This window comes from Canis lupus, chromosome X (genome assembly GCF_011100685.1).
Source record: "Canis lupus familiaris isolate Mischka breed German Shepherd chromosome X, alternate assembly UU_Cfam_GSD_1.0, whole genome shotgun sequence".
NCBI classification, from domain to species: domain Eukaryota; kingdom Metazoa; phylum Chordata; class Mammalia; order Carnivora; family Canidae; genus Canis; species Canis lupus.
Genome location: NC_049260.1, coordinates 102,180,949 through 102,193,763, shown reverse-complemented (window position 1 = coordinate 102,193,763; position 12,815 = coordinate 102,180,949). Strand labels below are relative to the sequence as shown.

Sequence of the window (12,815 nt, the reverse complement as noted above, 5' to 3'; positions counted from 1 at the left end):
TCTAATCCATTCATATTATATGTTAGATATTTCCAGGCTGATAAATGTTAAGTCCAGGTCTCAGGGTCCAGGTTCCTCATTAGAGCCCACTGCCTAACAGGCTGCTCTGTAAAGGGCTCATAGAAATATTCTTCAAACAGGTTTTATGTCCTTACTTTCTCCTTTGATTAATTAATGATCTGGGATTTCAGTTGACATCAGTGCCTTAATTTTCTGTCTTGTTAAGCCTTTGGGGTACAAAAGAGCAAAAGTGTTGTAACTAAAACAAGTCATTCTTGCCCATATTTTTTAAATCTCCAAAAAACTCCAATGCTATATGTTTTAAAACAAAACAAAACAAAACAAAATTATGGGCAGCCTGGGTGGTTCAGTGGTTTAGTGCCGACTTCGGCCCAGAGCATGATCCTGGAGACCCAGGATGGAGTCCCACATCGGGTTCCCTGCATGGAGCCTGCTTCTCCCTCTGCCTGTGTCTCTGCCTCTTTCTTTCTTTCTTTCTTTCTTTCTTTCTTTCTTTCTTTCTTTCTTTCTTTCTTTCTTTCTTTCTCTCTCTCTCTCTCTCTCTCTCTCTCTCTCATAAACAAACAAACAAACAAATAAATAAATAAATAAAGTCTTAAAAAAAAACTAGTCATAATGCTAAGGGACCTATCTTCAAGTTGAACAGCTAGAGAAGATAGTAGATTTGAAATAGGTGATTAAGGAAGGTGTCTGACACTTGGTAAATATCAGTAAGTGTCAGAAGAAGGATAGACCGTTAAGGGAAAGATGAGTTATTCTATGAGACTAGGATATAGGCAATCATGTTTCAGGACAGCAGCGGAGTACCCAGCAAAACTTTGGACATCTACTAGGAAAACATAATGTCCCAGTTTCCTATCCAGAACTGTATAGCTTGATTTCACAGCATGATTTCCAGCATGATCCAAACCTCCTTTTTATAAAATTTAACCCTGGGGCACCTGGGTGGCTCAGTCAGTTAAGCGACTATCTTCAGGTCACAATCTTGGGATCCTGGGATCAAGCCCCACATCAGGCTCCTCGCTCAGCAAGGAGTCTGCTTCTCCCTCTCCCTTTGCACCTCCCCCTGCTCGTTTTTTTTTTTTTTTTTTGCTCTCTCTTTCTCTCTTTTGAATAAATAGATAAAACTTTAAAATCCAATGAAGTTTAGTCCTTTATTCTTCTAGTATAAAATGATTTTCTTTTTTTTTCTTTAGCTATACCTTCAGACTTAAATATAAGGAAAATTCTTTACATGTAGCTTAAGGAAATTTGAAACTGGAACCTTTTTATCTGCATACCTTTATTCTTTCTAGACCAAGTGTGTATATACCGATTATTTTTTTCTTGAGAAAATAATTTTGCCTTAGTGATTTTAACATAGAAAAACTTCATTAGACAAAAGCTTCTCATTTAATTGAAAGATAATGATATTACTTATGATACGAGCTAGCTCTATGATGAAATTTTCTCCATGTTTGGATCTGCAGGCCTACAAGACTATAAAGGATGATCAAAAAAGATATGATGAAAGAATGTCAGGGTTAGGGCTAACACCAGAAGAGAAACAGAAAAGGGCCACGTCACCTGGTGAGTATTACTTGAGACTCAGTATTTGAGGGGCAAGTTAAAAACAGTTTGGGTGCTATGCTTTGCGGATGTCTTACACAATGATTCTGTGAGATTGTAAGCTCTAGAAACTATGGAATTACCCCACGCCTGGGAGCAATTTATTAAGGTATTTGACTGGAATTTGGGTTTGAGAATAGTCATTAATGATGATTATGATTGGTTGGTTTTCTATATTAGACTCTTAAAATGCAAACTTTAAATTCAAAAGGCAAGCTTGGTGAAGAAAATTGTTGGGAAAGACATGAAGGCCTTTTTTCAATGAAGAAATTATTTTGGTCTGTTTTGTTCTGCTTTAGAGTCCTTGGAGTTTCAAGTTGTTAAAAATATATTTGTTTTCCTAAAGCAAATAGCCCTAACCATCCTCTTCCATCCCCATGACTGGCTTAATTTTTCAGAGAGAGGAATGTTTTAATCCTTGAATAAGCCCCACAACTCTAGGTGGGCAATTTACATTGCTTTCTTCAGAATAACTCCTTTTTCTTGAACATCGTATAATCATCCCCAGTTGACTTGCTGGGTTTTCCCCCCTTACTGCTAACAAAATGTGAAACTGAGCTTAATATTTTCCTGTTGGTCATTAGGAAGTTAATGGAAAGAGCAGAAGCTTTCTGATACATACTTCCTGACATATTTTAGAAATAGATATTTAAGCTAGGTTCTAATTGTGAAGACTTAATGAATGAATGACATTGGCCAAATCATTCACCTCTTTGGGGGATATTTTTTACTTATGAAATGAAAAAGATATGTGCTTTTCTTGTCCCATCAGGCTCCTGTGAATTTGCCAAGATTAATATAGGTACAGTGTTTTATTAGCTTTGTGTAAAGGATTGAAATAAGTGAAAGGTGATTTTTTTTTTTAATAGCAGCAAGGAGAGGTACCTGGGTGGCTCAGTCAGAGGAGCCTGCAACTCTTGATCTTGGAGTCATGAGTTCGAGCCCATGTTGGGTGAAGAGATTACTAAAAAAGTAAATAAATAAACTTTAAATAGTGTTAAGGAGTCATCTGAGATTTTAAGAAAATTCACTGTGTCTGATCTGTTGCTAACAGCTCCAGAAGGAGAACCAGTTCCTCAAGTCAGGGTACCAAGTCATGTTCCATTCCTGCTCATCGGTGGAGGCACTGCTGCTTTTGCTGCAGCCAGATCCATCCGGGCTCGGGATCCTGGGGCCAGGGTAAGGCACACACTACTTTGCTTGGCACGGAGGGTATAGTCTGCAAGCACTTGGCCAGTGTAAAACCTTTGACATCTGCCTCTTAAGTGACTTGGCCATAATAAGTATCATTATTTTACACTGAAGGTACTGATTGTGTCTGAAGATCCTGAGCTGCCATACATGCGACCTCCTCTTTCAAAAGAGCTGTGGTTTTCAGATGATCCAAATGTCACAAAGACGCTGCGATTCAGACAGTGGAATGGAAAAGAGAGAAGGTGTGTTCACTTAAATAAAATGGGCCTGACTAGCAACTTCATCTAAGCACAGGGGATCAGTCAGGATTTTACAGACTGTGTACAGTGCATAGGAGAGATGTCTTGGCTGCACACTGGAGTCTGCTGGGGTATACACTTGGTACAACTTAGAGGCAGCAGGCTCCCGTGGCAGGAGTCCTGGATTCTGTTACCAGATCTGCCAACAAGTAAAGCTGTAATGTTGGCCTCTGAAGTACGAATGCTCCTATTTCCAGGACCTCTGCTGTGAAGATCAACTTGGCCTGTGTTGTCATTTCCACTTGCTGAGGTGTCTCCCATGAAGGCAAAAGAAAAGACACTGTTCTCTGGCATTTTCTTTGACACCCTAGCAGGCATTCAGAATTGCAGGAATAAAGTGGGAACACTGTAAGGAAGAAACTCTTTATTAAAACATTTGCACAGAAGACTTGGAAATACAAGTCCAGAAGCGTTTTCCTTCTAAAGGACTCCATGGATCTCTTGATTCCAGTACCATGTTTTGGGTCCGTTTTTTCTCACTAGTGATACTTTTGATACTGGACTAAGTTGTACAACTCTGCCCATCCCCCTCACCCCCATTATCATCTTCTATTGTCAAGCAGGATGCATACTGTCAGTTATGTTAGCCATCCCTTAAATAATACTTCATAGGTAATGTCTACTATTTAAGGCAAAATCTTCTCGGGAGCTAGACCTACCTAGCTGTCCATTGACCAGCACCATTCTGGACACACATTTGGGTGGAGGTGTGAATGGGTGGTCTCTTTGGGTGGTCTTCTTGTTCTAATTTTGTTTTGTTTTTGTTTTGTTTTGTTTTGTTTTTGAAGATTTATTTAAGAGAGAGAGAGGAGAGAGAGAGAATCTCAAACAGACTCCCTACTGAGCACAGAGCCTGATGCAGGGCTTGATCTCATTATTCTGAGATCATGACCTGAGCCAAAGCCAAGAGGCAGACATTCAAATGACTGAGCCACACCAGGGGCCCTTTCTTCGTCTAGTTTTGAAATGAACCTAAATCCAGAGCAGAGTTTCTCAACCTTGGCACTATTGGCATTTAGGGCTGGATAATTCTTTGTTGTGAGGGCTGCTCTGTGCATTGTAAGATGTTTCATAGCATCCCTGGCCTCTGTCCACTAGATAGCAGAAGCCTCCCTCCCCTTTGCTGTTACAGCCAGAAATGTTTCCAGACCTTGCCAAATTGCCCCCAGCTGAGAACCACTGGTCTGAAATACCTCTGTGTAAATAAGTCATGACCAAGATAAAGCAGCCTTGGAAACTTTACTCTGGAAAATGTTCCTAAAAGTTTTTCATGATTGCAACAGTTTTACTAAAGCTATGGGGGAACTGCTATAACATTTTCCAAGTGCTTATAGCATTTTATCTCTCTTCTCTGCACAGCATATATTTCCAGCCACCATCTTTCTACGTCGCTGCTCAGGACCTGCCTCACATTGAGAATGGTGGTGTGGCTGTCCTCACCGGGAAGAAGGTGAGCTAGTAGACTGCTTCCCTTGTCAAGCGCCATGTGGGCAGCAAGTATGGTGACCTGTATTCCCACTTTTGTTTAAGTCTGTCCTGCCATTGTAGTTCATCGAAGAAGAATGGAGTCATTTTAGGTTTAATATTGCCAATCTTCACTGCTTAGTGTTTCTTCCTGGGGGAAGTGCTAATCTTAAAGCCTAGAGTCACATGTCAACTTTCCAAGAGAAGTCAAACCATGGAAGACAGTGGCCCTGAAGCTGTACCCTCTGCAGATTTGCTCCTCTGCCCTTCTTTCTTCTTTCTACTTTCCACACTAACATTTCTTTGAGATTATTGATGACAAGAGACTATATTATTCAAGATAGTAAAATAAGCATTAGGTCAGCATGGGAAATATCATTAGACTTTACAAAAACTAGTGCCTGAGTAATGGGGGCAGTTATTGGAGGGCATTTGTGGGGTCCAGGGAGGGTATTTTGTTGTGTTATGTTTCATTTTTGTTAATGTGAGGTACTAGAAAGTGTTTGTAAACTAATGGCAATGTTCCAGTAGAGAGGGAAGGGTTATCAGAAGGAGCAAAGTCCAGAGTAGATGGGATCCAGAGCACAAGTGGAGGGATTGATCTTTGCTAGGGATAAGCCCACTTCTATAAGGAGACTTAAGCAGAGGAGGTGGATATAGGTTTATGGATAAGCTGGTAATGAGGCGTTAGGTATTAAGTATCCTCTGTGTGTAAATAACACACAGGCCCTACCCTCTAGGGCCTAACAGTATTTTATTTTATTTTATTTTATTTTATTTATTTTATTTTATTTTATTTTTTTATTTTATTTTATTTTATTTATTTTATTTTATTTTATTTTTATTTTTTTATTTTTTTTTTATTTGAAAGAGAGAGAGAGAGAGAGCGCATGAGTGGTAGTGGGGAAAGGCAGAGGGAGAAGGAGAGGGAAAAGCAAACTCCTGACTGAGCAGAGAGCCTGATTTGGGGCTTGATCCCAGGATCATGACCCATGCTGAAGGCAGACGCTTAACCAACTGAACCACCTAGGTGCCTGGCCTGACAGTATTTTTTTCAAGATCTTATTTATTTATTCATGAGAGACACAGAGAGAGAGGCAGAGACATAGACAGAGGGAGAAGCAGGCTCCTCATAGGGAGCCCAATGTGGGACTTGATCCCCAGATCCAGGATCACACCCTGAGCCAAAGGCAGACTCCCAACAGCTGAGCTACCAAGGTGTCTCCCAGCTTAACAGTATTTAAGGAAAAACATGAACAGACAATCATAACACATAGATGTGGGGTAAGAAAGACAGGCATAATGTGTTGTGGGAATCATTGGGAAACATGCCCAGTATTGTGATTTCAGGAAAGGCTTCCTGGAGGAAGAGGTCTGATAGAATGGGAAATTTTATGTAATGAAGAATTGACCAGATTACTGATAAGTGAAGAGAGTTCAAGTAAAAGACAGCATAAGCAAAGGTACAAGGGTATGAAAAAGCACCTTTCGTACAGGGCAACAAACAGCTAGCTACTGACAGAGCAGAAAGTGTAGGCTAAAGAACAGCAAGAGATGAAACCAAGAAGTTGCACAGGGGCCTGACCATGGAGAACTCTGTCATGGAGGAGAACTTGAGCTTTATCCTGTGGGCACCAAGGGGCTATTGGGTTTTAGATAAGGTTATAAAGCAGATTGAATTTTAAGCATTCCCTCTGTTGCCTCTGAGGAGGATGGATTTCAGGGGGACAAGACTAGAGGGAGACCATTTTGAAGACTATTGCAATAATCCAGGTGAGAGACGATGGGAACCCGAATTAGGGCAGTAGTGGCAAGGATGATTAAGAAGTAGTAGTAGCAGTAGTAAGTACAATTTTAAAATGCTTTATGAGCGTTCTCATTTTCTCATAATACTCTTGTCAGGTACTATTATTGTTGCCATTTTATATAGAGAGAAATTGAGATTAAGAAAAGGTTAACTAAAAACAAAAAAAAAAAAACAAAAACAAAAACAAAAAAAGAAGAGGTTAACTGTGGGACTCCTGGGTGGCTCAGTCAGTTAAGCGTCTGACTCTTGATCTCAGCCCAGGTCGTGATCTCAGTCAGGGTTTGAGTTCAGGCCCTACATTGGGCTCCACGCTGGGCATGAAGCCTACTAAAAAAAAAAAAAAAAAGTCAACTAACTTGCCCAATATCATACAGCTAATACATGGTAGAGGCAGAATTTGAGCCCAGATCTGTCTGACTCCAGAATTCTGACTCCAGAGCCCAAGCTCATAATAACACCATGGGATAACTTCCTGATAGAGAAATGACGGAGTGGGAGACAGTGGAGACATACTTAGAAGGCAGCCTTGATGGGCTGTGGTGATAGATTGAAGGTGGAATATGAGGGAGAGGGAGGGAGCAAACTTGCCTTTCTGATTTCCAGCTTGTGTAGTAGATGGTGGTGTAGCCCCAGCTGAGAGAGACATTACAAAAAGACCTAGTTTAAGGGGGAAAGAAAATTTAGTTTTGGAGCGTTGGATATGAAATGGAATATTTCTGTGGAGATGGCCTGTGGGAAGTTGGTTATGTGATAATGACTCTCAGACAAGGGGTCTGGGCTCAGAGATTTGGGAATCATCTACGTATGTGTAGGAATTGAAACCATGAGAGTGGATGAGAGCTCCTGTGGAGAATTTTGCAGTCAGAGGGGAGTGGGGCAAGGATGGAACCCGGGGGAACCCAACTTTTAGAGGCAGGCTGAAGAAGAGACCATAGAGGAAACTAGGAAAGAAGTTAAAGGAGGAAAGACCAGGACAGGGGCTTAGCGAGGTTAGAAAGAGTCCTCCTTGCAGCAAAGAGGTCTGGCAGGAAAAGAACTGTAAAATGAGCCATAAAGACTTAGTGGCTCAGATGTCATCATGAAGTCAGAAAAGAGGCTAAAGTACCCCCTCAAAAAGTTTAAATGAGGAAAGAAAGACAGCAGTTAGTCGGAGCTTGAGGAGGACATAGAGTCAGAGGTGTGACCCTGAGGATGAGAAAGAGGTAAGTGTGTTAATGAGCCACAGAGAAAGGGGGAATGAGTGGTAACTACCAGGAGATGATTCTAGGTGAGAAGGGAGGGGGATGGGTGTCAGGCACAGAAACAGCACAGAAAGGACACCTCATCCCAGAAGCTGGAAGGAAGTAAGTAAGTTTTTCTTTAGGGCTTGGGAGGTGGGAAGCCAAGCAAGATCATATTTAATGGCTTCACTTGTTCTTATAATAAAGTAGGATACCAGGTGGTTGGTTGTCTGAGAGTGAGCAGCGTGATGGTTGAGTTAGTAAGGTTGGGTTGAAGAGAGAGCTTACCCAAGGACAAACCAAAGGTGGCTGTAGAAGCTACTCACCCATCTAATCATTTCATGTCATTTATGTCACCCATCCTATTATTTATGTCATTCAGTGTATGTCATTGCCTCCAGAAAGCTCAACTGAGGGCACCTATCCCATGTTTCTAAAACTACCTGTACTACCCTTACCAGAGCATTTCTCACTCTTGATTATAGTATTTGTTAAATTGTCTGCCTTGGCTACCAGACTCTGGAGACAGGGAATGTATGTTTTTTTCACCATTGTGTCCCCAACACTTACCTCAGTTCCTGACATAGTGCTTAATAAGTATGTCTTGAATGAATGGCCTCGCAGCTAGTAGGAAGGGTAGTAGAGACTGAATCTCTAGTCTCTCTGACTCCAGATCTCAGTCTTTTCACCGTAAGAAAGAGTAGGGTGCAAGGAAATTATAGGTGGTGGCAGAAGAACAGTTCAGGTGATTTAGCATGGGCCCAGATTACTTGGAATGGAACAGCCAGCCCACTGGGTAAGCAGAGAAAATCAAAACAAGTACAGGTGACAGCGGAACTGAAAAAAAGCTGGAAGAATGGAAAATTGTGACCCCAAAATGGGCTATTCAAGGTAGAAGTACAGCTTGAAGAGATGGGATTCTGGGTGTGGTTCAGAGGAAAAGCATGAGCCAGGTTCCAACGTCTTCAGTGAATGAGGAGTGACCGGGAGATGGCTGGATAACAGTGATTAGTAGGATGCAGGTTGATGCTTCTCAGAGGGGCATGAGGGTGCAAGAATTTGGAGGCAGCAGCCAGTACCCACACCCCTGGGTGTGATGGGGGACAAGTGTGCATGAATGAGCAGCCTCTACATGTGAGCCATCCTTGGTGGGAGTGCTGAGTTTGAGGGAAGGGTAAGAGTTAAACTGAACATCTTGTAAAAATGTTGAGGATATGGGAACGTTATTAACAAATAAGGTTTCTAAATAAGCCAAGTGAAAGTCTGTCTCTGTTTGCCATTTCCACAGATTGGGAAGGGACTTTGGGGACTATGGGGATTTGTTTTCATGTTGGCTGCTTTAAGAAACTATGACTACTTGGGACGCCTGGGTGGTTAAGTGGTTGAGCATCTGCCTTTGGCTCAGTCCATGGTTCCAGGATCAAGTCGTATATCAAGCTCCCTGCAGGGAGCCTGCTTCTTAAGGATCACCTTAGGTCAAGAACAAATTCTTCTTGCTGGGCTGATGGCTGAAAGGTACAAGGGTTCCTTTTGGAGGTAATAGAAATGATCTCTAATTATAGTGGTGGTGGCTGCACACCCTTATGAATATACCAAAAACCACTGAATTGCTTTAACATGGTAACTTTAATGTTATGTGAATTATGTCTCCATATAAAAAGAGTTTTAAGCTAACTCATCTCTCCATCTTTCTGTGAATGACCCAGGTAGTGCATCTTGATGTGAGAGGCAACATGGTGAAACTTAATGATGGCTCTCAGATAACCTATGAAAAGTGCTTGATTGCAACAGGTGAGTGTCTCTCGAGACGAATTCCTTCCCTGGTAGGACTCATTCGAGTTTTAATGTAGCAGGCATTACTTAATCTTAAGAAAACCAAAACCCAATCTTTCTGAAATGGGTGTCTTCTTTTGGTGCAAAGCCCAGCTAACTACAGGGATCTTATCAGCAATCCTTCTGGACTATCCTTGCTCTTCCTTCCAGTAAGGGCACAGATGCGTACGGAAGAGGATGGCCTTTTTTTTCCCCTCTCGCCATTTAGCCCTCGCCCTCTCCTCTCTGCCCTGTGCCCCGGAAGTGACACAGCTTCATGGCTTCATTGCCGGGATTCCAACCAGAAATCAAGAAAGGAGACTGAAGCAGTCGCTTAAACCAACATAGCATGCTTTCTGGTGACACCCCTAGAAGGGGTTGGGGAAGCAAAAATTGAGGCCTTGTGGCCATCTCAGGGGAGGATGGGCCCTTTTGTAGAGAGACTTCGAAATGGCTTCTCAAAAGAAATTGACAGAAGCCTGCTGGGAGGACAGGGAAAAGGAAACAAAGCCTCCCCGCCCTGTGGATGCTTAGGCGACACCAGCAAGGACCATGCTTGCCACTGTGTTACCTTTGTGTGTGGGGGGGGGGGGGTCGTTTGAACTAGCTTCCCGCTTGTTGGGCTAAAGGGTTTTCCTCCTATTTCCAGGAGGCACTCCAAGAAGTCTGTCTGCCATTGATAGGGCTGGAGCGGAGGTAAAGAGTAGAACAACACTTTTCAGAAAGGTAATTGCTTTAGTGCCTTCAATGTGTTGGTTTTTGAAGAGGTGGCATAATCTTATGATCCCCAAGTGATCACCTAGAAATTGGGAGATGGGAATTCTATTTACGGCTCTTCTATAGACTTGTTATCTGGTCTTGAGCAAGTCAATGCCTCTCCCTGCACCTCAAATATCTCACTCAAGAGTTTTCAGCTCCTGGGTGAAAAATACATTTAGTGTTTTTATTGCTTGCTCTAGATCCTCCCAATTGCCCCTCCATAGTGGGTTTTTTCCTGATGTATTTGAGTCATTGAAACTCCTTATAGCCTCTTGGCATTTTACATTGCAAATGCTACTGTGGAGACTTTGAGGAGAAAACTCAAGTACCTAAGTGAAAAAGGAAGAGGCGGCTTTGCTTCTTAACACTGTGCTTTTACTCATGACACCTGCTGAAATTTTCCAGCCACTCTTACAGACATTTGAAAAGATTGGTTTCATCTTTTAAATTTTTGATAGAATAAGGTTTATCATCCTTTGCATCATTGACATTTGGGGCCAGATAACTTTGTTGTGAGGAGCTGCCCTGTGCATGTAGGATATTTAGCAGCATCCCTAGCCTCCACCTGCTAGCTACAAGGAGCACTTCCTCACCCCCAGTTGTGACAACCAAAAATGTCTCCAGAAATTGCCAAATGTCCTGTGAGGGAGAGGGGGCGAGACTGCCCCCAGTTGAGAATCAACTGATGCTAGAAGGAATATTACAATGGAGAGAGATATTTACATCAATAACAGAGGCTATATAATTGTGTTAACTTCATACAAGGAGATAATTTTATGTGCAAATTACATATCAAAGATTTAGCAGAAAATATTTCTTGGTATTATCCTATGCCCCTTTGGGAAATCAGTGGACTAAACTGGTGTGATCCTGCAGATTGGAGACTTTAGAACCTTAGAGAAGATTTCCCGGGAAGTCAAGTCAATTACGATAATCGGTGGGGGCTTCCTTGGTAGCGAACTCGCCTGCGCTCTTGGCAGAAAGGGTGAGTACTGGGCAGTGACCTCGATTTTTCTTTCTCTGGTCTTTTTTTAAAAGATTTTATTTATTTTAGAAAGAGAGAGTGTGCACACAGAGAGTAGAGGCAGATAAAGAGGGAGAAACGGACTCCCCTGCTGAGCAGGACCCCCAATGCAGGGCTCGATCCCAGGATCCTGGGACCAAGACCTGAGCTGAAGGCAGACGCTTAACTGACTGAGCCACCTCTTCTCTTGTCTTATATCCCATACTTTGTGGGGCTCTCACAAATTCCAGAGGTGCATTTGCCAGGATCTGTAGAAAGAGTTTGATTAAGATTTATGTGGTAAAGGACACCTGGCTGCCTCAGTCAGTAGGGCATGTGACTCTTGATCTTGGAGATGTGAGTTCAGGCCCCACGGTGGGGACAGAGTTTACTTTAAAAAAAAAAAAAAAGACTTATATGGTGAAAAACTAAGCATGGAGCTTAGTTCTCATGAGGAATCCCTTAGTGACCAAAAAGCTGTCATGAGCAACTGAGCAGAAATGCTTTGTTTCCCTTCCTCTAGACTCTAAGCCAGGACACCTCAGAAATAATATATTAAGGGAATCCCTGGCTGGCTCTATCAGTAGAGCACGTGACTCTTGATCTCAGGGTGGTGAGTTCGAGGCCCACATTGGGTACAGAGATGACTTAAAAATAAAATCTTCAGGGGCACCTGGGTGGCTCAGCCCAATAAGCATCTGATAGATAAATCTCTTTTAAAAATCTTTAAAAAAAAGAAAATATAAAGGAAAGTGAGTTATTAAGATGGTAAGGGGAGGGCAACGTAGACTACAGAATTGTATGTATATCTGAACTCCTCTTCCCTATAAAAGACTTTCTTCAGATACATGATGGTTCCCAGTTCGGCAGATCTTTGTGTTCCAGTTTGAATGTTTCATGGCAACCGTTTTCCTTAATGTTAGTTTTCAGCTGTGTGAAATCAGGGTGTCTTCTCAGGAGGGTGCTTCCTCTTCAGAGATCACAAAGCACATGTGTGAGCCTGAGCTGACACCTGGGTATAATGCACTCAGTTCATGGTGTGTAGTTAAATCCAGGGACGACAGATCTGGCACCTGTTGTGTTTGCCCTGTTGGTGTCCTCGTGCCCCAGTGCCCCAAAAACAGGAGGTCTGGCCTGGGTCACAGCATTGTCCTATGTGTAGTGAATGACTACCTGCTGCTCCTTCACTTCTCCTCCTATCTTCCCAGGATTGGCTTTTGCCTCCTGTTGTACCTACTCTATTTCTTCTTCCCAGCTCGAGCTTTGGGTACAGAAGTGATTCAACTCTTTCCTGAGAAAGGAAATATGGGAAAGATCCTCCCTGAATACCTCAGCAACTGGACCACAGAAAAAGTCAGACGAGGTAGAGAGACTTCTTTCCATATGCTGCCACTCTTTCCTTTGAGTTAGGCCTAATGCAAAGTTGGCTTCTGTGGGAACTCCCTTGACATATGCCATATCACCTGGCAGATGAAATATTTCCACCATTCTCTGCTCAGCCAAGTTCATGTAGGTGTTCTGCATCTGATGCACCAAATTCCCAGAAGTACTGGAAATGAGCTGTGGGTGTAAGTTCTTACAGTTCTCTGAGGCTGCCTGTGTACTGATGATTACTGGTTTTATGATGG

General features: G+C 42.4%; 1 protein-coding gene across 2 annotated transcripts in view; it reads left to right on the top strand.

Annotated features, from left to right (window-relative positions):
• Positions 1-12,815, top strand: part of AIFM1 (apoptosis inducing factor mitochondria associated 1) — a 32,522-nt gene that overhangs the window by 11,820 nt on the left and 7,887 nt on the right. For both annotated transcript variants that reach the window (XM_038588287.1, XM_038588286.1), the window contains exons 3-10: positions 1,491-1,590; positions 2,684-2,808; positions 2,935-3,065; positions 4,482-4,572; positions 9,320-9,404; positions 10,075-10,151; positions 11,061-11,169; positions 12,443-12,550. In XM_038588287.1, the coding sequence (XP_038444215.1) occupies positions 1,491-1,590; positions 2,684-2,808; positions 2,935-3,065; positions 4,482-4,572; positions 9,320-9,404; positions 10,075-10,151; positions 11,061-11,169; positions 12,443-12,550 (826 nt within the window). The remainder of the gene's footprint in view (positions 1-1,490; positions 1,591-2,683; positions 2,809-2,934; positions 3,066-4,481; positions 4,573-9,319; positions 9,405-10,074; positions 10,152-11,060; positions 11,170-12,442; positions 12,551-12,815) is intronic.